This window comes from Diabrotica virgifera, chromosome 7 (genome assembly GCF_917563875.1).
Source record: "Diabrotica virgifera virgifera chromosome 7, PGI_DIABVI_V3a".
NCBI lineage: Eukaryota > Metazoa > Arthropoda > Insecta > Coleoptera > Chrysomelidae > Diabrotica > Diabrotica virgifera.
This window is the reverse complement of record NC_065449.1, coordinates 235,820,698-235,844,923: the sequence shown is the minus strand read 5'-3', so window position 1 is coordinate 235,844,923 and position 24,226 is coordinate 235,820,698. Positions and strand designations below refer to the sequence as shown.

Here is a 24,226-nt window from a genome sequence, read left to right as displayed (position 1 = left end):
CTTTGTTTAACGTATACTCAGAAATAATTTTTAGTGAAGCCTTGGAAGGACAATGTGGAGTTCGAATCGGGGGAGAAACTATTAACAACATCAGATATGCAGACGACACCGCGATCACGGCTGAAAATATCGAAGATCTTCAATTCCTTATTGATCGAGTCACTAGAGAATGCTCCAATAACGGACTTAACATAAATGCAACAAAGACAAAGTTACTTGTGGTTAGTAAACAAGACGTCGGCCCTATGCAACTACTTGTCAGTGATGAATCAATAACAAAAGTTAACCATTTTAAATATTTAGGATGTTGGATAAACGAGACACTAAATCCGGATGAAGAAATTAAAACTCGTATAGAAATTGCAAGAGGAGCATTTATGAAACTTAGATCTATTCTGAGCAACTCTCAGCTGAATTTACAACTAAGAATCAAGTTCCTAAAATGTTATGTGTATCCTGTATTACTATATGGATGTGAAACCTGGATCATGAAGGTTAACATGATGAACAAATTAGAAGCCTTTGAGATGTGGTCGTATCGTAGAATGCTCAGAATATCTTGGGTTCAACGCATTTCAAACAGAGAAGTCTTAAACAGAGTAGGTCAAGGCGAAGGTGACTTAATGAAGATGATAAAAAAGAGAAAACTTGAATATCTGGGGCATATAATGAGAGGTAGCAGATACAGGATGCTGCAGTTAATACTCAATGGAAAGATCGACGGAAAAAGAGGAATCGGTCGAAAGAAATATTCATGGCTCCGAAACCTTCGTCAATGGACTGGCTTATCAGCAGATCAATTGTTACATGCCGCACAAGATCGAGAACGATATCGGCAAATTGTTATGGAAGCTACCCACGCCTAAAAATTTGGGCACGGTACTTAAAGAAGAAGAAGATAAAAATTTTATGGGGTTTTGTTCTCTTAAACCCCCCCAAACTTTTGTGTACGTTCCAATTAAATTATTATTGTGGCACCATTAGTGAAACACAATGTTTTTAAAACTTTTTTGCCTCCTAGTACTTTTTCCATCTGGCCACTGTTTATCGAGATATTTTGAATAGTTTTCGAATCCACCACATATTTGTATATGGTTAAGTACGATTTATAGAGACCTGTTAATAATCTGAAAATTTATTTATGATTTACATTTTTAGGTATATTTTGAAAAAGAAGCCACATCTCGATAAAAGGTACTTATCAAAGAAAGACTAAGAGACAAAAAAGTTTTAAAAACACTGTGTTTAACTAATGGTACCGAAATAATAGTTAAATTGGAACGTACACAAACATTTGGGGGGTTTAAAGAACAAAACCCCCATAAAATTTTTTGTAAATATATAAAAAAAATAAGCCGCATCTCGATAAAAACTGGCTTATCGAAAAAATACTAGGAGCCAAAAAAGTTTTAAAAACGTTGTGATTAACTAATGGTACCACAATAATGAATTAATTGGAACGTATACAAAAGTTTGGGGGGTTTAAGGGAACAAAACCCCCATAAAATTTTTATGGTGTGGACAAATTCCACTATAATTTTGTTTTAAGATGTTCCTGCTATAAGAATGATACATGTCCATTTTCAATAAAAAATCTCTAACAGTTTTCGATATATTAAAAAAAATCGATTTTCATTTTGTAACTTCAAAGGGCTGTAACTATTTTTATGAGCACATTTGTACTAAGGTAAGTTAGGTTCAATCGAACTATTTTTGACCCCAGAATGTGTGGTATAATTTATGACCAATCTTTTCGGGACACCCTGTATATCCCAAATATTGTAGTTTACTTATTTTGATAGAATCCAGTATCTACCTGCTGTACTCTATTCTTCTTAGTACTTCTTCATGGGTTATTCTGTCTGTCAGCATTCTTCGATATGTTCACATTTCAAATGCTTCCAATCCTTGCAAGGTTACAGAAAACTAAATCGCTACTCAACTCCTTGTGAATAACTTAGAATTAGAATTAAATAATTAAGAACCGATAAAAAGACCCAAACACTAGAAGAAAACTTAATCAGGAAACAGAGCACTTAGGAACTATATTTACCATGAAACAAATGCTCTTCACGATGGCACGAATATGCTAAAAACGGGAAAGCTGCAGGGATGGAGGGTATAATGTAGTTAACACGTAAAGCATCTAGGCCTATTAGCAAAAAATCGATCTTGCAGCTGTGCTGTAAAGCCTGCAAAATTCCAAAACCATAAAGAGAATCCCGAAACATCCAACATATAATTAAAATCAACAACCGTACCTTTGAACAAGTCAAAGAATTCACATATCTTGGATCTCCAGTAAACGCAACAAACACGACAAGCGACGAAATAAAAAGACGCATCCCAATAACAAACAGAACTGTTGACTGTCTCCAGAAACATTTAAAAAATTAAAATATAAACGTGTCGTAAAGCTCAATATATTATACAAGACCTTAATAAGACCGGTTTTGATATATGAGGCTAAAAAGTGGACCTTACCACAAAGTGATGAAAGACTTCTTGGTATTTTTGAAAAAAAAAATTCTTAGAAAGATTTTTGTGGCCCTAAATGAAAATGTGATATGGCGTCGAAGATACAACTTTGAACTATATCAGTTATAAAACAGATCCAGATATTGTGAAATTCGTTATAATGCAGAGACTTAGATGGGTTGGATGGACACATTGCTACGATATCAGATCACGAATATACGAAACGATTAATATTTTCAAAACCAGAGGGCACAAAAACTAGAGGACGACCACCAAGAAGATTGATTGATGATGTGGAAGAAGACCTAACGATTCTAAGGGTCAGAAGATTGAGGGAAGTTGGCAGGAATCGACAGGAGTGGCGACTTCTTTGCGAACAGGTCAAGGTCCACAACGGCTTGTCGAGCCACTTATGATGATGATGGAGAAAATCTAAAACGATAGCCTAGATAACGCTAACTAGTTCTGTATTTCATTTATAATCGTTTCCTGAACATTTGTACCAATTTTTGTAATCTTATCCGTAGTTTTTGTACTAACTTGACGGCAATAGACGAAGCAATAAAGCACTAAAATCGGCCTTACCTCCGAAAAAAAAAGAGAAGACGGATCTTAATATCTTTTTGCATTCGATTCGTGAATGCTCCAGGAAACTTTGTGAACCGGAGCCATGATATAATATTGAAAAACTGCATACAAAAAATGCATTCTTAAAGTGCATCTCAAACAGACAATGAAAAAAATTCAGAACTCGTCAATTATCAGCGGAAATGGGTTCAATTTTGTTACTCGGGGGTTTTTGAGGTCGCTGAAAACGAATATGACGTCAAAAGTGATCTCCGGAGTACCTGTTGCCAAGGGTACCTACTGTTTACCTCGTCATTAAAATTCATTAAAAAATTAGTCAAAAATTATTACTCGGGGTTTTTTGGAGCTGCTAATGACGAATATGACATCGGAAGTGATTTTCGGAGTATTTGGTGCCCAGAGTACCTACTGTTTAGCTCCCTTGTATAGTTTTTGGCAAAAAGATTATTAAAATTAGTCAAAAATAATTACTCGGAAATTTTTTGGTTCGCTGACGACGAATATGACATCGGAAGTGATCTACGGAGTACCTGGTACACAGAGTACCTACTGTTTACTTCATCTCCTAAAGTTTTCGGCAAATTCATTGAAAAATTGGTTAAGCGTCATTAGTTACGAGATAAACAGTAGGTACCCTGGGCACCAGGTACACCGGAGATCACTTCCGATGTCATATTCGTCGTCAGAGACCCCAAAAACCACTAAGTATTGAATTTTAACTAATGTTTTAATAAATTTCACAAAAACTCCAGAAACGAGGTAAACAGTAGGTACCCTGGATACCAAGTACTCGGTAGAGCACTTCCGATGTCATAATCGTCGTCAGCGACCCAAAAAATAATGATTTTTGGCTAATGGTTTAAAGAATTTGACGAAAACTCCATAAGAAGTAGGTACCCTGAGCACCAGGTATTCCGGAGATCGTTTCCGATGTCATATTCGTCGTTAGCGACCACAAAAACACCCGAGTAATTATTTCTGACTAATTCTTTAATACATTTTTTGCCGAAAACTCCACAAGACGAGGTATACATTAGTATACAGTGCCCTGTGCACCAGGTACCGCGGAAATTACTTTCGATGTCATATTCGTCGCTAGCGGCCCCAAAAAACTCAGAATAATGATTTTTGACTAATTTTTAATGAATTTGCCGAAAACTCCATAAGACGAGGTACATAGTAGGTACCCTGGGCACCAGGTACTCCGGAGATCACTTGTGACGTCATATTCGTTTTCAGCGACCCCAAAACCTTCGAGTAACAACGTTGAAATCATTTTCGCCGATAATTGACGAGTTCTGAATTTTTTTTATTGTCTGTTTGAGATGCATTTTAAGAATGCATTTTTTGTGTGCACTTTTTCAATATTATATCATGGCTCTGATTCAAAAAGTTTCCTGGCGCATTCACGAATCGAATGCAAAAAGAATTATTAAGATCCGTCTTGTCGTTTTTTTTTTCGGAGGTTCAGTGGTTTACTGCTTCGACTATAACATTTTAACAACTTCTTTAGAAATTAAAATGTAATGACCAATACAATAGTTGTAATTTTACATTGGCGGTGAATTCCCGTTATAATATATTAGTTATAAAAATTGCAAATAAATCAACTTCATAAACAGTATTTATATGGGTTTATAAATAATATATTATTGGTCATATTTTCTCTTCCACCGTAGTTAACATCAACCAGGTCATTGTCAATATCATCTTTATACGTCGAATTATATTGTATAACTATAAAGACTGGATGCATTTTATTTATTTTCAGTTAAAGACGCTAATTACTAAGTAAACTTAAAAATCTTGAAAGTATGGGTGTTACAGTCGTGTAAATTACTGCCTCTGGGAATATGCAAAATTCAAATAAATCACAATCTCAGACATTTCACAATTTTTATGACTTATTATACAGGGTGATTCATTAAGAATATCCAATCTCAGAGTTGTAGATTCTAGAACTTAAATCACTTAAATAGAACAAATCACTTAAATAAAATGTGGCTCTTTACCTAGTTCATCATCCTCATCATTACAATTAATCAGCCCTGATTTGTTTATTGTTGAAAATCCTCCAGGTATAATAAGTATATTGCACTTATTTAACACAGTATACAATACTGGTATTATACCTCAAGAGTGGCTGTTGTCTACATTCGTTACACTGCCAAAGAAATCCAATGCAAAAGAATGTTCAGAACATCGAACAATATCTTTAATGAGCCATCTACTAAAGATATTTTTAAAAATAATCCACAACCGAGTTTATCAAAAGTTGGAGTCAGATATTAGTAATAAACAGATGGGGTTCAGAAAAGGACTAGGTACTCGAGAAGCTCTCTTCGGTTTGAATGTTTTTACACAAAGATGCCTAGACGTTAATCAAGAAGTACATGCATGTTCTATCGATTTTGAAAAATCTTTTGATAGAGTATGCCATGATAGGCTAAGAGACATTCTTGAAAGAAAAGACATAGATAATAAAGATCTGCGAATAATTCTCAACTTATATTGGAATCAGAAAGCTAACATCAAAATAGAAAATGAGATATCAAAAGCAATAGAAATTGTAGAAGAGTACGACAGGGATGCATTTTGTCACCACTGCTATTTAATGTATATAGTGAAATCATCTGCCAGGAAGCCGTTTTGCAAGCAAATGAAGGAATTGTAATCAATGGAGAGGTTGTAAATAATATTCGATACGCGGACGACACTGTACTAGTTGCAAAAACATTAGAAGAATTACAAAGATTAATTCAAATATAAATATTGCTTTCAACAATTATGGCATAAACATTTATATAAAAAAAACCAAGTATATGGTCTTCAGTAAAATCATGACACAACCAGCACATATTAGTATAAACGGCATTCAAATTGAAAAAGTATCAAGTTACAAATACTTGGGAATTTTAATAAACGAAACTGGAGACCAAAACAATGAAATAAAAAGAAGTATCGAGATTGCCAGGGCCACCTTCATAAAGATGAGAAAATTCTTCTGCAACAGAGATATATGCATCCCCCTACGATTAAGAATGCTAAGAGGCTACGTATTTAACACGCTATTATACGGTGTAGAGGCCTGGACTCTCAAACAAAACAATATAAAAAATATTGAAAGTTTCGAGATGTGGTGCTACCGTCGAATGCTGAAGATAAATTGGGTTGAAAGAATCACAAACCTTGAAGTAATACGAAGGATAGGAAGGGACCCAGAAATTTTGTTAACGATAAAACGAAGAAAACTCGAGTATTTGGGTCACGTGATGAGAAGTCATAAATACGCACTACTTCAAAATATAATGCAAGGAAAAATAGAAAGAAAACGGAATCCAGGCCGTAAAATATGTCAAAGTTGTGGAATTTGAGAGAGTGGTTTGGCTGCACCACTAATGAACTTTTTAGGTAAGCTGTAAACAAGGTCAGGATAGCCTTGATGATTTCCAATCTCCGATAGGAATGGCACAAGAAGAAGAAGAACATCCTCCTCTATCTCTTCTCATGTAGTGGCGTCATTTAATTGGTTTGACTATTTCTGTCCAATCATCTCTCTCCTGTGCATGCATTTTGCTTCGGGTAATGAGTAACCAGCAATGTTCTTTATTTGGTCCGACCATCATACTGGAGAACTTCCTCTGGATCATCTATGCTCCATGCTTCCTTGGTGGGGTTATTTCCTTAGAAATACCCCCACCAAGCATGGAAGAAATTACGCATGCAATAAAAACGCTTAAAAACGATAAATCCCCTGGTCTGGACAATACTGATACCTAGCTAATTAAAACAGGAGGTCATAAACTCTTAAGTAGAATCCATTAATTAATAGAAAAGGCCTGGCAACAAGAAATAATGCCGAAAGAATGGTGTGGTAGTATTATTGTACCGATACACAAGAAAGGAAAAAAGTAATCATGCATGAATTTCAGAGGAATCTCACTAATCAACACTACGTATAAAATATTGGTTTCGATGTTATTAAAAAGATTAGTACCATACGCCGAAGAAATAGTTGGTGACTACCAGTGTGGTTTCAGGCCTGGCAGATCGACTATTGATCAAATACTAACGATAAGACAAATGCTTTAAAAGTATTGGGAATATAATCAGGACGTTCATCAGATTTTTATAGACTTCAAACAGGCTTATGATTCAATTAATCGTGCAACATTATGGAAGGAAATTATGCAGCTCGGCGTACCCAAGAAACTAGCTGCGGTAACACAAATATGTGTAAGTAACTCCTTTGCACAAGTTAGAATAGGGGGAAAAATATCAAATCTTTTCTGCGTAAATACTGGACTGAGGCAGGGAGATCCGTTGTCCCCATTGTTGTTTAACCTGGCCTTAGAATATGTCAGAATTGATGGAACAAAAATTGGAAAATTTTTGGATTTTTTCCATCAATTAAAAAAACTGCATAAGCAAATAGAAGTATTTTTATATCATACATGGAATCCATCTCTCTTCATAGTGGTATTTTGAACCTTTTGACGTAAGTTAAACTTTTGAATTCTAAAATAAATTATTCATTAGAGATATTTTTATTGTAGCATAGCTCTGAAGATGGCTTTATAAGCCGAAAGCGCTCAGCTAGGAATTATTTAATTTACACTTCAAAAGTACACTTCTCCCTATTTACCTGTATTCATAAGTGTGTACTAAACTATTTCAGTCTTTACATTTATTTATGAAACAGTTCGTGAAGTATGCTTTTTGCAAACGCACGCGATGTTTAGAGCACGAGCGACAGCGGAGCGAGTGCTATACATCGCGTAAGTTCGCAAAAATTACTTCACGCAGAGTTTCATACAATATTTTATCTACGATAAACAAATAAAAAAACTGTAACTCTTCGTCACTGGAATTCATTTCTATTCTACAATTTTTAGAACTTTGACATTTAAAAATTCTAACTTCTTTCAAACCACAAAACTGTCAAATTTTTGTTGTAAGTTATTGCTCGTATGTCATCACCATGACAACGCGAAAGTTAAGGATATTTGATTATCTGAAAGTGGTCCAAAAACAGTGCGAAAAAGTAAATCCAATTTAAAAAACATTGTTACTTCACGCACACTTTAAATCCTTTACGCACTGCTATCTATAATGACAATTTTCACAAACTAAAACAGAGTATGAGATAGAGTAGATAAACATTTTTTATAACACCTCTACGGTGTTTGTATACTGCTATCTGGTCACAAATGACTAATTATCAGTTATTTTCTGACTTAACTTAGTAAACAACAAATGGTTAAATCTAAATTCGTACCCTATGATTTACTCTTATTTTATCTATCAACTAATGCACTACAACTAACGTGCAATAACAACACAGCACAATGTTCTACTTTTTACACTAAAATCTTACACATTTACACTAATTCAAATGGTTTTGTCTTTATGAGTCTTCTCTTTAGTTCAGTGTTGTCAAGAAGCTGGATTGCCTCGACATCCACATGACTATGCAGCCTCTGCTCGTGACTTGCTGCTGTTCTCTTCATTATTTCGGTCACAGTTTCCAGACCCACGTTCTCGTGGAGGATACTGTTACGGATATACCAAGGAGCAGCAACCATGTTCCTTATAGTAGGGGAGCAAAGTATGCCAAATGTGCAGTCACTCGAGCGCTTTGGGGACCTATTGGGTTGTGAAGAGTAGGTCCTAAAACCAAAAAAAGTTAAGTAAAGTTTTCCATTTTGGTGGGGACTTTCCATTTTTAATTTAATTTTCCATTTCCAACAATCGTTTTTTTAGGTTTTAGCGCCGTCTATCCATAATTCGAAACAATATCTCGAATAAAAGTTACTTATTTTTACGTAAGGAATCCAAATCTGCAATAAAAAATGGGGGCTCCCATTAAAGATTTTAAAGTAACCCCCCACCACTCTCCGTGGTGGGGGTCGTGATTGGTATCATTCGATAGATTTTTGAAAAATATTGAACACGTATTTTTTATTTTATCGATCTAACGTTCAGTTCGCGAATTATTCGCTTTTTTTTTGTGAAACTTTTTAACTCACCCATTTCCTTACGCCCCGCTCAAATCGTCAGATTTTTGAAGTATACACTCTTTTGCATGTACTTAACTTACCTTATTTTAATCTGACAATTTCGAGTATTTTTATCGATAGATTTTTTTTCGGGTCCCCTTAATTAACTCCCCTGTGTTAAGAGCCAATATATGGTAGAGGTACATCTGCGGGGCACTATGTTTCTCCCCATATGATAATTTGACGCGCTCGAGTAACTGCAAAAATCCCCGCTTGGGCTCCCCTACCATCAGTATGTTGTTTTGAAATCTCTGGATAATAATGTAGATTACTTACTAGCTTTGGTACATCCCCAGAGTTGGCACCCATATACCAATACTGGTCTCAGTACTTGCTTGTAAAAGGATAATTTATTACGAATGGATAATGTTTAATATTTTTGCAATCAGCCTATACAATTTATTATATTTATTATCAAGCTCCCCTATTTTCTTTTTGACATGGACTTCCAGCGTTTAGTTAACATGTGTTTTTCGATAGATATAACAAAATGGTTCTTTATACACATAACCACAATGTGTTTTTTTGTTAATAGTGATAAAAATTATATTTGCGTAATAAAGGCAAGCCGATGATTCAAAAACACAGACATACTTAATACGTTAATCAGAATAACTGTGCCGTTTCATTTTTAACTTGAAATATCTCGAAAAATAATGAGTTTATTATTTTTGACTTGAAAAATGATAACTATTTACGAGTAAAGAGTATATTGTTTACATAGAAAGTATTAGTGAATCGAAACATTGCGCTAAAACAGTAATTTAGCCAGTGGCGTAAAATTTGGGAAGGGTCAACTTTTCACTTTCCCCTGTAGTACGTCTATTAGTAGCCAGAAATATTTATTTTGTAGGTATAGAATACCTACACCTTGTCTAAGTATGACAAGGATATGTCTAATAGTTTTGAAGAACTGGATCCAAATAATATTTAAATTTTTAAATAGAGCACCCTGTAACCCAGTAAAGAGCTACGTTTTATTTGAGTGATTTTGGTTTAATTTTAATATTTTGAAGTCTAGAATCTACAACTCACAGATTGGACATTTTTTATAATCACCCTGTATATAATAAGTGTTAGACTGTAGTTTAGTTTGATTACGGTAGACAAATGCAATTTATAGACATTATGAAATTTTTGAGGACATCTCCAATGAAGACTTTCAGAAGAGCAAATAAGACATATTGATTGTCTTAATCAAGTGGGGTGTGGGTCCACAAAGTGCTGAGTATAAATACTCTTTCCGGTATTTGATAAGAGCACAGTCAGTTTTTACAACTCTTGTGAAAAAAAAATTAAAATGAAACTGGTAGGTTGAACAAATATATAATTAATATGATGTGACAATTAGTGATTTCTCCAAAGTGTTTTAAAGACTTTAGCGTTTGTTTTGTAAGAAGAAAAAATTTAAAATATTTTTGTGTATAATCTCATCATCATGGCATCTACACTCCTAGCAAAGTGATTTCTGCTCTATTTGCGCTCTTCCAATTCATTTGTCTCGGGTAATCAGTTCACATTAACATTTTGGTTTTAAGATTGGTGGTGTGGCTTGACATTTTCTAACATATTTCTCCATTCGTTTCTGTTTTTGTTCATGGTTACCCGTTTTCTAATTCTCATCTTCTTGAGTCCTCAACCATCTGGTTATTCCATCGCGTTTTAAGTCTTCCTCGTGGTCTGCCAGATACTGGTCTCCATTTGATGACTTTCTGGATATCTGCATCTGGATTTCTTTTTCTATATGTTTCATCTATCTAAGTCGGTCTGTGCCTTGATAAATCTGACGAAGTCTTCTCCTTACAGAAGTTCTCTTAGTTCGCAGTTTATCAGTTTTCTAAATTCATTATTACCTTCACTTCACTTCACTTCCAGTTTAGTGGGCCTGCTATTTATAGAATTATTTGTCTCTGTAAGATCCTTAATCTTTCTTCATCTTTCTGCGCACATTACTTCAGCTCCATATCTGATTATTGGTCTAATTGCTGCTCTATAAATTTTCAGTTTAATATTCCGAGCAAGCTTCTTATTTTTGAGGTTTTTTTTTGTATTTGCAGTAGGTTTTGTTTTCTGTCAGCATTCTTTCATGGTTTACTATGTTTCTAGCATTAGTTTCATTAACTGAAACCCCAAGAAATTGCTCTAACCGTTCAAACTCATATCCGCCAATATTTTACCTTATCACGTTGACATACTTACTTACTTAGTCCTAAGCCTTTCTACCTTTAGGTGTAAGGCTGGTGGAGTTGGGTTTGGCATTGTATGCTTTCCGATCTTGAGTTAGGTTTCTTGCACTTTCCAATGTTAATCCCTTCTTCTCGACTTCTTTCCTGATTTCATCTACCCACATAACTCTTGGTCTTCCCCTTTTGTTTTTCCCCTGCACTCTTGCTTCGAAAACTCGTTTTGTAAGCCTCTCGTTCGACATTCTACACACGTGCCCGAACCATCTAAGTTGCCCCTCCACTATTTACGTTGACATAATTGTATTTTTTCTTGGGAATATTAGGTATTTTGTTTTGATATTATTTATTGCCAAACCCATTTTGGATGCTTCCTTGTACAACCTCACAAACTCTTTCTTTAAACTTTAGGTTTCTGCTAATCAATGCAATGTCCTCCGCCTACGCCAAAGTTATAATTATTGTCGATGTTATGATTATTACTGTATCGTATATTTAGGTAGCTCTTATTGTTTCTATACCGACATTAAATATTGACGTTGATAGAGGGTCTCCCTGTGGTACTCCAGTTCGACTGGGCTCCCCTTTCTAATTCCCTGCTGATAGTATCCTATTTTAATTTCGATGTATTTTGAGAGTTTTTCTTAATTAATGATTTTAATTTTTGTAGCAGCCATTTAACAATGTGTAGTTGTTGCATTATGTGGTGTCACTTTTCTTTAGAATAGGAAAAACCACCCTGTTTTCCATTCTTTTTTATCGTTTTTATTAAGTTTTTACAACTCCTGTGAAAGAAAATTAAATAAAACTAGTAGTTTGAACAAATATAATATTACGAGTATATGTATAATATTAATATAATGTTGTGAAAATTGGTGATTTCTCCAAAAAGTGTTTTAAAGACATCTGCGTTTGTTTTATAAGAAGAAAAATTCTAAATTTGGTACTCTTTATGTATGTTAGAGTTTTGTATAAAAAGATCTCGATACTTCTTATTTGGAAGATTGGATCTCACAATTTTACACTAAATTTATTCAATAATAAGCAATATTGTCTACAGGATTGCTTTTTCTGAGCGTGCTGATACGTTTCTAAGGTCCGCAGTTATCGTAGCAATTTTTTATGTTAACACCTTTTATCCTCAGAAATCAGAGTGTCGGATATTTTCTTTTGCTGACATCTATTCGCTTTTTCCATTCTGTTTTTTCCTCGGTATCATTTTCATTTCTGTGTATCTCATCCCTCTAGCTTTACCTGCTTTATAATTTCATTTATCCAGCTTTTTTTTGGCACTCGGTTTTTTCGATTATTTACACTTTTAGTTTATATTTGGCCATCTTTCGTGACCCATCCTTGTACGTGACCAAACCGTTCCAATAATTGTTTTCTGGTTATTTTACTTATTTACTAGGTGTTTACATATTTGATCATTTCTGATTTAGTGGTTCCTAAGTGTTTAGTTGCGGGTTATTTTTAAATGTATATAAAATATTGGGAGAAACAAAAAATAGGTTTAACATTATGCAGTCTTGGAGTGAGATGTAGCATCATAAAAAAATAAGAATATTCTTCTCTGCTTTTTTATCTTTGTGACAAAGTGGTACCACGTCGTCATAATGTTTGCTGTCATCTATCCTTTTTTTTGTAGACTCGTTCAAGAGACCACTTCTCAATATGTGGCCTCTCAAAATATCGAGAAGAGTGCTTTTGCCTATAATAACTGGTTCTTCCTTTTCACCTTTTCCGTATTTGCACTGAAAAAAATTTTAATTCGTTGTTTTGAAGTTTTTCATCCAGCACACTTCTTGCTTTTTAATGCATATTGCGGTTGCGGTATAATTCTTTAAAACAGCAAACCGCATTTCTTTCTAAGATTTCAGGATTTCCTCATAAAAATCAGCGTATTCGCCACACAATATTTTAAAAGTTATACCGTCTCGACGACGATATTTTTTTAACCAACCATTTAGTGCCTTTAAGTCACTTAGTTCTAAGCACTGCGCAACTAGGAAGAGTTTGGCTTGAATTTTAGGTTCTAATCAGAATTCAGACTTTCAGAATAAATAAATCACAGCTTGAACTACAGCAAGTCCATTGGTGTTGAGAAATTTTCTTTTTTGGTAAGCCTAACCACTTTCTTGAAACAAATAGCTGACCTCATCTTTATTTTGTAGCAGTAGGGATAATCTAGAGGTGTTTCAACACCTTGGACCTTAATCTTTTTTTCTAAACGATTTCCGAAGTGGAAATAGAAACGTCAAATATTTTTTGGTAAAAGTATAATTGTCATTACAATCAACTGTGGCTAATCCCATAACAACACAAAATTTAATATAATAATACCATAACCGACTTTCCCTTACTAGAATTTTTTTTTATATGTTTAATGTTAAATATACCAACAACCTTAATAGTCCAGGAACCGAAGCTTTCCACCCCGCAATTTTTACAGAATGGATCGATTTGCTTGAAAATTTGAGAATAAGTAGTGGATGGTCCAAGGATCAAAATCTATATGATGCCGAAAGGCGCTTTTATTATGGGGGTGGTTGCTACCCCATCTCGGGGGTGGAAATTTTTTATTATATTTTGACAGCAAAAATTGATAAAAACATTCATTCTAAGCAAAAAATGTTGTATACATTTTTTGATAAAACTAATAGCTTTCGATTTATTCGCTATCGAAAGTGTTAGTTTTATATGGAAAAAATCAATGTTCTTCTATAATATACTCATTTACTATTCACTCAATTTTTGTCGTAGAAAAAAATTTTTCACGCTAAATTCTTAAGAATTAACTAACCTACAATTTCATATTTAAACATTTTTTCCTATCTTTAATGCTAATCTTTCTATTCTGAAGAAAATAGCATTTTTTACAAAACTACAAAAATTCTTTATCGCTTTTAACTTCAATTTTCTAAAAACTGATCATTTTAAGCCAGTCAAACTTCTAGAATCTATTAATAATACAAAAATAAAGAAGAATGAATAAGGCCAATGACTAAAAACACCGCTAACTTACATTATTATGCTTACAATGGGATTTCTCTTTTTTTTTTGTCTCAAAAAAATATATTGATTTTTTAACCGTAACTTTTTTATTTTGTATCTTAGAAAGTTTGCTATAAAAGAATTTTGTAGGTTTTTACACTATCTACACGGCTATTAATATTAAATCTTATTTAAATTCTTAGTCACAAAAAGAGGTGACTTTGAAAGTGTTGGTAAAGGTGGTTTTTGCATGCTATTACAAGTTTTAATTGTCAATAGCTCACTTAATTTTTGTTACAGAAAAAATTTTTTGATACCAGATTCTTGCGAATTAAATTAGCTACAATTTAATATTTAACCATTTTTTCACATCTCTGATGCTAATCTTTCTAGTCAGAAGAAAAAGCCATTTTTTCCAAACTACAAAAATTCGTTAATCGCTGTTAACTTCCCTTTTTTAAAAACGAACCATTCTAAGTCTGTCAAACTTCTCTAACCTATTAATAATTCATAAATAAATAAGATCAAATAAGGTCAATTACTAGTTTTATATAGGGTGGTGATTACGGGGTTGCTTCCGACCACTTTTGCGCTGAAAAAAATAGGGACTGACATTCTTTTCATTACAAGTCGCTTAATTTTTGAGCTAGAGACTTCTTTTTTATTTCTAGAAATAGATATTTTTAAATTCTTTAAATTAGCTTTAACAAGTTATTCTCGAAAAAAGCATATTTTTCCCGTCTTTTGACTTTGAAACTACAATATTTAGCATTTGACAAAGGAGAGCTAACATATAATAAAGTATATCTTAATTACTGTTGGTCTTAAAGAAAATTAAAAAACACGGTTTTGTTTATTTTTTCAAATAGTACAATTTTGTTAAGTAAGGTTGTTTTGATAAAATGAAAACTTTTGGAGTTATTAGCAGAAAACTGATTAAAAACATTGATTTTTCGATATAATACTAACACTTTCGAGAGCGAATAAATCGAAAACTATTAATTTTATCAAAAAAATGTATCGAACATTTTTTGCTTAGAACGAACGTTTTTACCAACTTTTGCGGTCAAAATATAATAAAAAATTTCCACCCCCAACAGGGGGTGGCAACCACCCCCATGGTAAAAGCGTCTTTCGGCATCATATAGATTTTGATCCTTGGACTATCCACTACTTATTCTGAAATTTTCAAGCAAATCGATCAATTCTGTAAAAATTGCGAGGTTTTGTCCTATTTCAAGCTTCATTACTTGGACTATAAATAGATTTTTTTTCAGTTTGATACAATAGAGTGTTTTATTTTATGTAGTTCATCGTCTGCTTGGCCATCTTGTCAGTCTGTTACGGACGTCCTGCTGACGCACCTGCTGCAAGTGCTGCACCTGCTGCAAGTGGTCCACCAGCTAACGCTCAACCACCCGTTGCTTTAATCAAATACGAGAATGAAGGCGTCAACGCTGATGGATCATATCAGTGGAGGTAAGTCTATTAGATTGCACCTATTGTACTAGAATACTTACTACAAGATTCGATATTATCTGATGAAAAATTAAGAGCAGATCTATGTCTAGCAGTGGACGAGCAAAGGTTAAATGATGATGATAATGTATCATGATATAGTACCGTTTTCGGGAAAACTTATGTGTTTTCCTTTGAAAGATTGAATGATGATTATAATGTACGATATGGTTCCATTTTCTGGAAAGTCATGTGTTTTCCTTTATCTTGAATTTTTAGCATAACGATGCCCATGTTGGCTGCATTCAAGTAGAGACACTGTTTATTAGTCTATTGGTTCACTTTTATGCATTACTCATTAACTTTAACAATGTTTTTTAAGATATCCGAAATATAACCGATGCGTTTGTCTCACTATTGAAATGTTTTAAAACTCTCTGGAGACTATCACTTTTCAATAGCACTTCTCCAACCCTCCAGTTTCACATCCAACATTTTTTTGCTCTCAGTCACTAACACATCATACTCAACTATTGCGACAATATATTTATCCCTTCCTATTCTGGAGCCTTCCAAACATCCAGATATCCCATCAGGACCTACTCTCATTCCATTCTTCACTCTATTTAATGCCTCGACAATCACATATTTCGTTATTTCTGGTATGACGTCCTCATTTAAGGTCCTGCATCCTCTTTCACTCCATAGGTGTTCTTAATTTAATAACTTGCTGAAGTACTCATACCATTTGCTTTATTTCAACATCGGATCTTTACACTTTTCCATCTGCACTCATAATCTGGCGCCTGTGTGTCAAGACTTTTGAAAACTTGTTCCTTGTTTTAGCAATGTTGTATAATATTTTTATCTCCCAGGTATTTCCAATTCTTCTTAGAGCTTTGCGGATTATCTTTCCTAAGCACTAGCTACGAGGCGATTTAATTCCCTCTTTGTTATATCCTGTGTATCCTTCCTTTTTTAGAATTCCCATGCCTCTTTAAATCCCTATCTTCTTCTTAACCATCTATTGCATTTCATCGTTCCACCAAACCATATTTTCCTGAGTGCTTTATAATATAACTGAAGTACATAATACTGGAAATGTCTAACAATGTATATTATGTATAATTTTGATTACACAGTGTGTCTGCGTAACTTGGAACCATATTAGTCCAGAAAGCCACTGCGCATCCGCTAGGAAAAATATTCTAATTCGGATTTTTTGCACAATCTTACTCAAAAAAGACCCCTTTTAACAAATTTGCTTGTTGCCAGGACCAAAAGTTGGTAAAAAATTTTTTAAATGTTTTTTTTTGTTTTTTTCCTAAAATTATTTTTTTTGCATGGAACAAAATTTTTTTCGGTTTTTTGGATCATTCCAAACAGAAAAGGTCTTTAGTGACTTTTCTCTAAAGTTGATAGTTTTTGACATATAAGCAATTAAAAATTGAAAAATTGCGAAATCGGCCATTTTTAACCTTCAAAAACTATGTGAAAAACTGAAAATTTGAATGTTGCCAAGGTAGGTAGATATTCTTGAAACATTGATTGATGAAATCCCGAAGAGTTTCTTGCAATACAGTTATCAAAACTCCTTTGTTTTTTAATTTCTAATCAAGCGTGCGCGACACTATTTTCCACCGTTGCATGTGTATGCAGTATGGTGCAAATGAAAGGAATAAATTCGTTATTTCGTAAACCGGCCACTTTAAGAAAAAATCCCGAAACAGGTCGATTTTTATTTTTAAGTGATGATATTATGACATATATGGTATACTAGTAACGTCATCCATCTGGGCGTGATGACGTAATCGATGAGTTTTTTAAATGAGAATAGGGGTCGTGTGCTAGCTCATTTGAAAGGTCCTTCAATTCTCTATTCAGTAATATAAACATTTGCATAATTATTTATACACGATGTCCAAAAAATTTTTATTAAATTAAATCATATGACAAATTAAAAAAAAATTAAATTATTGGACACCCTGTAGAAATAATTATGCAAATGTTTATATTACTGAATAGAGAATTGAAGGACCTTTCAAATGAGCTGGCACACGACCCCTATTCTCATTTAAAAAAATCATCGATTACGTCATCACGCCCAGATGGATGACGTCACTAGTATACCATATATGTCATAATATCATAACTTAGAAATAAAAATCGTCTTGTTTCGGGATTTTTCCTTAAAGTCACCGGTTTACGAAATAACGAATTTATTCCTTTCCTTTGCACCATACTGCATACACATGCAAAGGTGGAAAATAGTGTCGCGCACGCTTGATTATCAATTTAAAAACAAAGGAGTTTTGAATATTATATCGCATAAAACTCTTCGGGATTTCATCAACCGATGTTTAAAGAATATCTACCTACCTTGGCAACATTCAAATTTTCAGTTTTTCACATAGTTTTTGAAGGTTAAAAATGGCCGATTTCGCAATTTTTCAATTTTTAATCGCTTATGTGTCAAAAACTATCAACTTAAGAGAAAAGTCACTAAAGACCTTTTCGGTTTGGAATGATCGAAAAAACCGAAAAAAATTTTGTTCCATGCAAAAAAAATAATTTTAGGAAAAAAACAAAAAAAAAAAACGTTTAAAAAATTTTTGACCAACTTTTGGTCCTGGCAACATGCAAATTTGTTAAAAGGAGTCCTTTTTGAGTAAGGTTGTGCAAAAAATCCGAATTAGAATATTTTTCCTAGCGGATGCGCAGTGGCTTTCTGGACTATATGGGAAACATTGTTAATGTCAATTTTACGAAAAAAAATTGTTCTTTATAAAGTGCTCTGCATAGTCTAAAACCTAAGCCGCAATCAGTGTGTAAATAAAATTTTATCAACAGTATACGAGGTATGTCAAAAAATATGAATTTCGCTCAAGAGTAAAGTGCCTTTATACTTCACAATATCGAAACTTGTCATTGAGAAAAATTATTTGTAACTAAAAATTATGTTATGCTTTTTCTCATGAGGATCTTTCAGTGAGTCACAGTTTTTCGATTTCTTTCTAACGCATTAAATTGTATGTGACAGAAAAAAACGCACATCGGTGATTACATTTCGTCGGTGACATTTATAACATTTATTCTAGTTGTGAATAGATGGCGCTATAATTGAAAAAAAAATTATTTACTAATTATATAATATATCTACGAATATAATCTGTAAAATTTATAAGACTATACAAATCAAAGAAAATACCATTTTAAAAATGCAATAAACACAATTGATTTGTCTTCATGCCAAATTGCAAATATAATGTGACAACTGTCAGATTTAACTAAAATGTCATGTTAGAATAAATGCCATAAATGTGTATTATCACGGACATACCTTTTTTTCTATCATTTGTGACGCACTGAAAAATGCTCATGAAAGGAAGCATATAATCTGCGTTTACACTTTTCTAATTGAAAAAAATTTTTTTTTGAAAATTTTCCTCACATCACGGACACCCAATGATAGCTCAGTTATCATTAATTTTACAAAGAAAAATTATTCGTTATAAAACGTTCTGCATAGTCTAGCAACTAAAATAAAATTCTAAGATATTAAATTTTGTCAATTTTATACGAGGTATGTCAAAAAATATGAATTTCGCTGTAGAGTCAAGTATCTTTATTTTTCACAATATTGAAATTGTTCAGAATTAAAAACTATGTTTCAATATGCAATTGCATCCTTTTAGTTGAAATATTGTAAACTATAAAGGTATTTTACTCTTGAGCGAAATTCATATTTTTTGACATGCCTCGTATAAAATTGAAAAACATTTATATCTTATGATTGCATTTTAGTTTTTTGACTATTTAGACATTTTTATAAAGAATAGCTTTTTTTCGCAAAATTATTAATAACGGAGTTATCTTAAATAAGAATGATGTTGGGTATCCGTAATTTGAGGAAAATTTTCAATTTTTTTTTTAATTATAAGAGAGGTAATGCATATTACAACATAATTTTTAATTACAAACAACTTTTCTTAATAACAATTTTTGATATTGTGAAATATAAAGGCACTTTACTATTGAGTGAAATTCATATTTTTGGACATACCTCGTATATTATTGATAAAATTTGATATTCGATGATTGCATCTTAGGTCTATCTTAGGTTTTAGACTAGGAAGGGCACTTTATGAAGAATAACTTTTTTTCGTAAAATTGGTATTAAAAAAGTTTCCCATATGGTTCCAAGTTACGCAGACATACTGTACATTTAGTTTTCAAAACGTTAAGTTGGTATCCATATTGATCACCATATTTTTATATTTTTTCTTCTTCTTGAATATTAACTAGCTAAAATGTAAATTTTTTATTTCTTTTAGTTTTGAAGCGGCCAACGGCATTAAACAAGAAGAAAAGGGATCCTTCAAACCAGGTGCTAGTGAAGGCGAAAGTATTGCAGAAGTCTCAGGCCAGGTCGAGTATACAGCCGATGACGGTACCCCCATTCATTTATCATACATAGCCAACGAAAACGGCTTCCAACCTCAAGGAGACCACTTGCCCACTCCTCCACCAATTCCTGAAGCAATTCAAAAGTCTTTGGACTTTAATGCAGCACATCCACAGGCTGAGGATGCTGGAGCTGGAGCAGGGTCACCTCCTGGAGCAGCTGCACCCCAAGAATAAGGATATTTTTTATCTTGTATAATTTAACTAAATCTGCATTAATGCTACGAAGACAGAAAAACTTTTGTAAAATACTCTCTAGCTTAATTTTATATTATCAGTACCTACCATTTCTTTACATGTATTAAATAGATACTATTGTATTTATTTTTGAACTGATATGGAAGCCAAAAAAAAATGCAAAAAATACTTGATCCTTGTTAGCTTGATCTAGTTTTCTATAATTTCTTAGGTTTATAAGTAAATTTTAATGAACAATTCGTGGTATTCCACGGTATTCCGAGCCCCTTCAAAAGAGTATTTAAAAAAATATGCCTTTTTAAGAGATTGTGCCATATCAATATTTTTTAGTACTTTACAAAAGTTTTTGTCTGCAAAAATTCTGTTTTGGAATATGCAGCAATGTGAGCTGCTGATATTCATGGTTTGGAATCTAGTCTTGAATGGGATTATTATTTAATTCTTTTATACTTTATTATTGCAAAATAAAAATTGACTGTATTTGCTGGTTTTTATTTGTCAAGTTCATTTATTGTTAGACGTGATCTAGCAGAACTAAACATGATACCTCTACTTAAAATAACACCTTAAGGTCTATCCCAAAGGAAATTATACTGGAATCTATTGAATTACAAACGACGATTTAATTAGACACATTAGGTGTACTAAGGAATATAATAGCTATCTTCTACTTCTTCCTTAGCTTTTCCTTTTTCAGGGGTGCCTAGTCTTTTTTCTTCTACGCCACTCATTTGTGTCCACCTGGTCTTCTACATTTAATCCATTTTCTTTTAAGTCCTCTGCCACACAGTATTTCTATCTTCTCCTCGATTTTTCTCTACTTCTCTTTCCCTCAATTTCTAAGAGCTCTATCCTTCATTCAAGAGCATCCCCACATATGTCTAACGTAACCAAACCATCGCAGTCTTTGTTCTTGCTTTTTTTCGATTGAAGTCACCCTGGCTCTTTCTCTAATCAAGTCTTTCCTAATACGGTTCCTAGTGGATCAGTGGATCAGTATAGTCGATCTACCATTGTCCATTATGTAAGATCCAAGGTATATCAATTTTCTTACTCGTCCTAGATTTTCTTCAATTAGATGTACCCAACCATTTTTTTCCTCCAAACCTCATATACTTTGTTTTCAACCTGCTAACCCTATCCTCCCTCTTCAATAGATTTTCTCTCACCCCTTAACTCCTCCTCCAACATTTGTTTGCTCTCCTCTGCTACCACGATATCATCAGCAAAGAGCAATAACCAAGAAATCTTCTTCCTCATCTTCTCTTTCAGTACATCCATCAAAAGATTTATCAGGTAAGGACTCAGTCAAGAGCTTTGATACAAACCAATCGTCATTGGAAGGCTTTCGGTCAATTCGACACAGGTCCTTACTTTGGTGTACGATCCCTCACAAATATCCCACAAAGGCTCACGCCATACAAGTAAGGCTTACAAGGCTTAGAGCAATATTAATCAGTGAAGAACGCATAGGATGTAAACTGGAAGCGGATAGAGTTAGCATTTAAAAAGTAATGGAAATAAAGTACCTCTGGATTAAATAAAGGGTGTAAATGCGTAGATAATTAAAGAGATAAAATAATTTAACAATTACATCAGTAAAGCATTGGGACACAAAAGCCGTTAATGGTAAGGAACAAATTACTAGGTGGTAGAAGAAGCATCGGCAGATCTTACAAGAGATCAATATTCCTTAGGGACAATAACCCGTCAATGAACAACTAAAAAATTGCTTATATAAAGGAAGAAGAATACAAAAATTAATTTGGATCCTGGGGTAGACTCTACATGTAGATTCTATCTGTCTCCACTTTTATAACAAAGAAAATAATACTAGTATTAAAATATTAGCATAATATATGACTAAGAAAACAACTACACTTTATACCAGTCTACTGTTTTACACCTATCTAAACGATAGAAGCCGTTTTTAATCTATATCTAAAATTAAGAATCTTATATTCATTTATCTGTGGTTTATCAATTTTAGAGAGTACTTTTGAGTTTCATTTTCTTTAACATCTCAGCAGTTTCTATTTGTGTATGTGAAACTAAAAGTTGATTAATCAAATCACAAAAAGGATAAAGCGGACAATGAGTCTACTGAAGTATAATTGAGATGAAAATCTATAGGGGAGATCGGGTAGTGTTTTACATTTACTTAAAAATTTTTAAGTATAAAACATAATATTATACAGAAATGGGTGCGCTAATATCCAACAAAATAACGCAAAAGACGGAAAACATAACACGTTGTGAAATAAAAACAGATGATACAAGTAGAGGTGGGAAATAATCAATAAAATCCTATAAATTTAAATTATATTATTAGTTTCCCACCTTCATATTATATCTTTGTATTTGGGTAAATATTTTACCTATACTCATTGAGTCTGTCTTGTTGATATTAATTTTCAAACACAAACGCTTCACTTCACAGAGTCAGATCATTTAAAAGATACTGAAGGTCTTCGATGTTATCTGCCACTCTCGCTGTGTTATCGCCATACCTAATGTTATTTATAAATATGTCGTTTTTACTAAAGTCTGCCACTGTTTGTGCGAATACTTTTTGTCGTATAAGTTAACAACATTGTGAAATTATACAACCTTGCCATACTCCCTTTTTTATTGAAAAGTATTCCGTTTCGTTGAAATGTTGAAGGCATACTCTTGCTGTCTGCTAAGTATACAGATTAGCGATAACTCTTATAGCCTTGGTATCCAATCCCAGCTCTTGCAGAAACTGTATGATTTGTTCGTGTTTAACGTTGTCAAGTGCTTTTCCATAATCGATGAAACAGCGAAGAAACATCCTGTCTTTGATCTAAACAATGTTGCATTAATATTTGCATATCACAGGTGCCTCTCTTGGATGTATATTTTTATGAAAAGTTATGAAACTGGTTTCAGAGACTTATTAGCCGGTGGTTCTTACTAGTCAATCTGTTTGAATCTGGCCCATATCGTAGATATCATTAAACAGCTTCACAATAGTGTTTAGATTTTCCTTGTTAAGCAACTTAATCTGGTCCTGGAAATTTGATACATAGTTTGGAAACGTTTACAACCTCAGCTTTCAAAATACATGATCCATCTAAATAGTCCGTAATAATAGTAATTGTGGAGGCTTTTTTGTTCTGTGATCCTTGAACAAATTAGCTGTATTTTCAAATTTTATTATATAATATAATATTTTTTAAAATTTACAAATTTTCAGATATTGACGAACTGTATCTCAGGGGTCCATTATTAGTTGATCTTGGTCATTATGTATACCATTGACTTGTTTTTTGTTAAAGATTCCAGCTATCTCCTTAATTATCTTGTACAGATTAAAGCTGTTGCTAAGCTAGGTTTTCAGATTGGGTGTAAAATGTAGTCTTCCAAATTTCCTTCACCGCTGTATTTTCTTGACGAATTTTGCTGCCTATATTTATGTACCCTATTTGGTCCTCTCTGATCTTACACTTCCAGCGTCGTTACATTATCTCTAATATGCTTCTGTTTATACTTCTGTTAGTCATCTGTTTATACTTCTTCTATACCGTTGTTTTTAGTTTTCTAGTACTTAGAATAAGCTAGAATAAACTTTAGTAATAGCTTCTTATAATAATAATAATAATAGTCTCCCATTTTATACCGCTGACGCGGCTTTGGGATTTTGGTAGAGTAGTCTGCTTTATCTAGGGCCTATGGTATACATGGAAGGTAACAGGGCCAGTGCTACGCTTAAACCGCCTATTATTACCCCTGCTCCACCCAAGGTACTCATTTTATTCAGTCTGAGTCGACCTGGGGCCT

At 33.4% G+C, this 24,226-nt stretch overlaps 1 protein-coding gene across 1 annotated transcript; it reads left to right on the top strand.

The window, feature by feature from the left end:
• The first annotated feature begins 10,270 nt into the window (after positions 1 to 10,270).
• On the top strand, positions 10,271 to 20,902 carry LOC114325725 (endocuticle structural glycoprotein ABD-4). The gene is made up of 3 exons (XM_028273855.2): positions 10,271 to 10,434; positions 15,612 to 15,781; positions 20,095 to 20,902. Exons 1-3 carry the CDS (start codon positions 10,426 to 10,428, stop codon positions 20,399 to 20,401), a joined length of 486 nt encoding a protein of 161 aa, XP_028129656.2. The 5' UTR covers positions 10,271 to 10,425; the 3' UTR covers positions 20,402 to 20,902.
• The last annotated feature ends 3,324 nt before the right edge of the window (positions 20,903 to 24,226 follow it).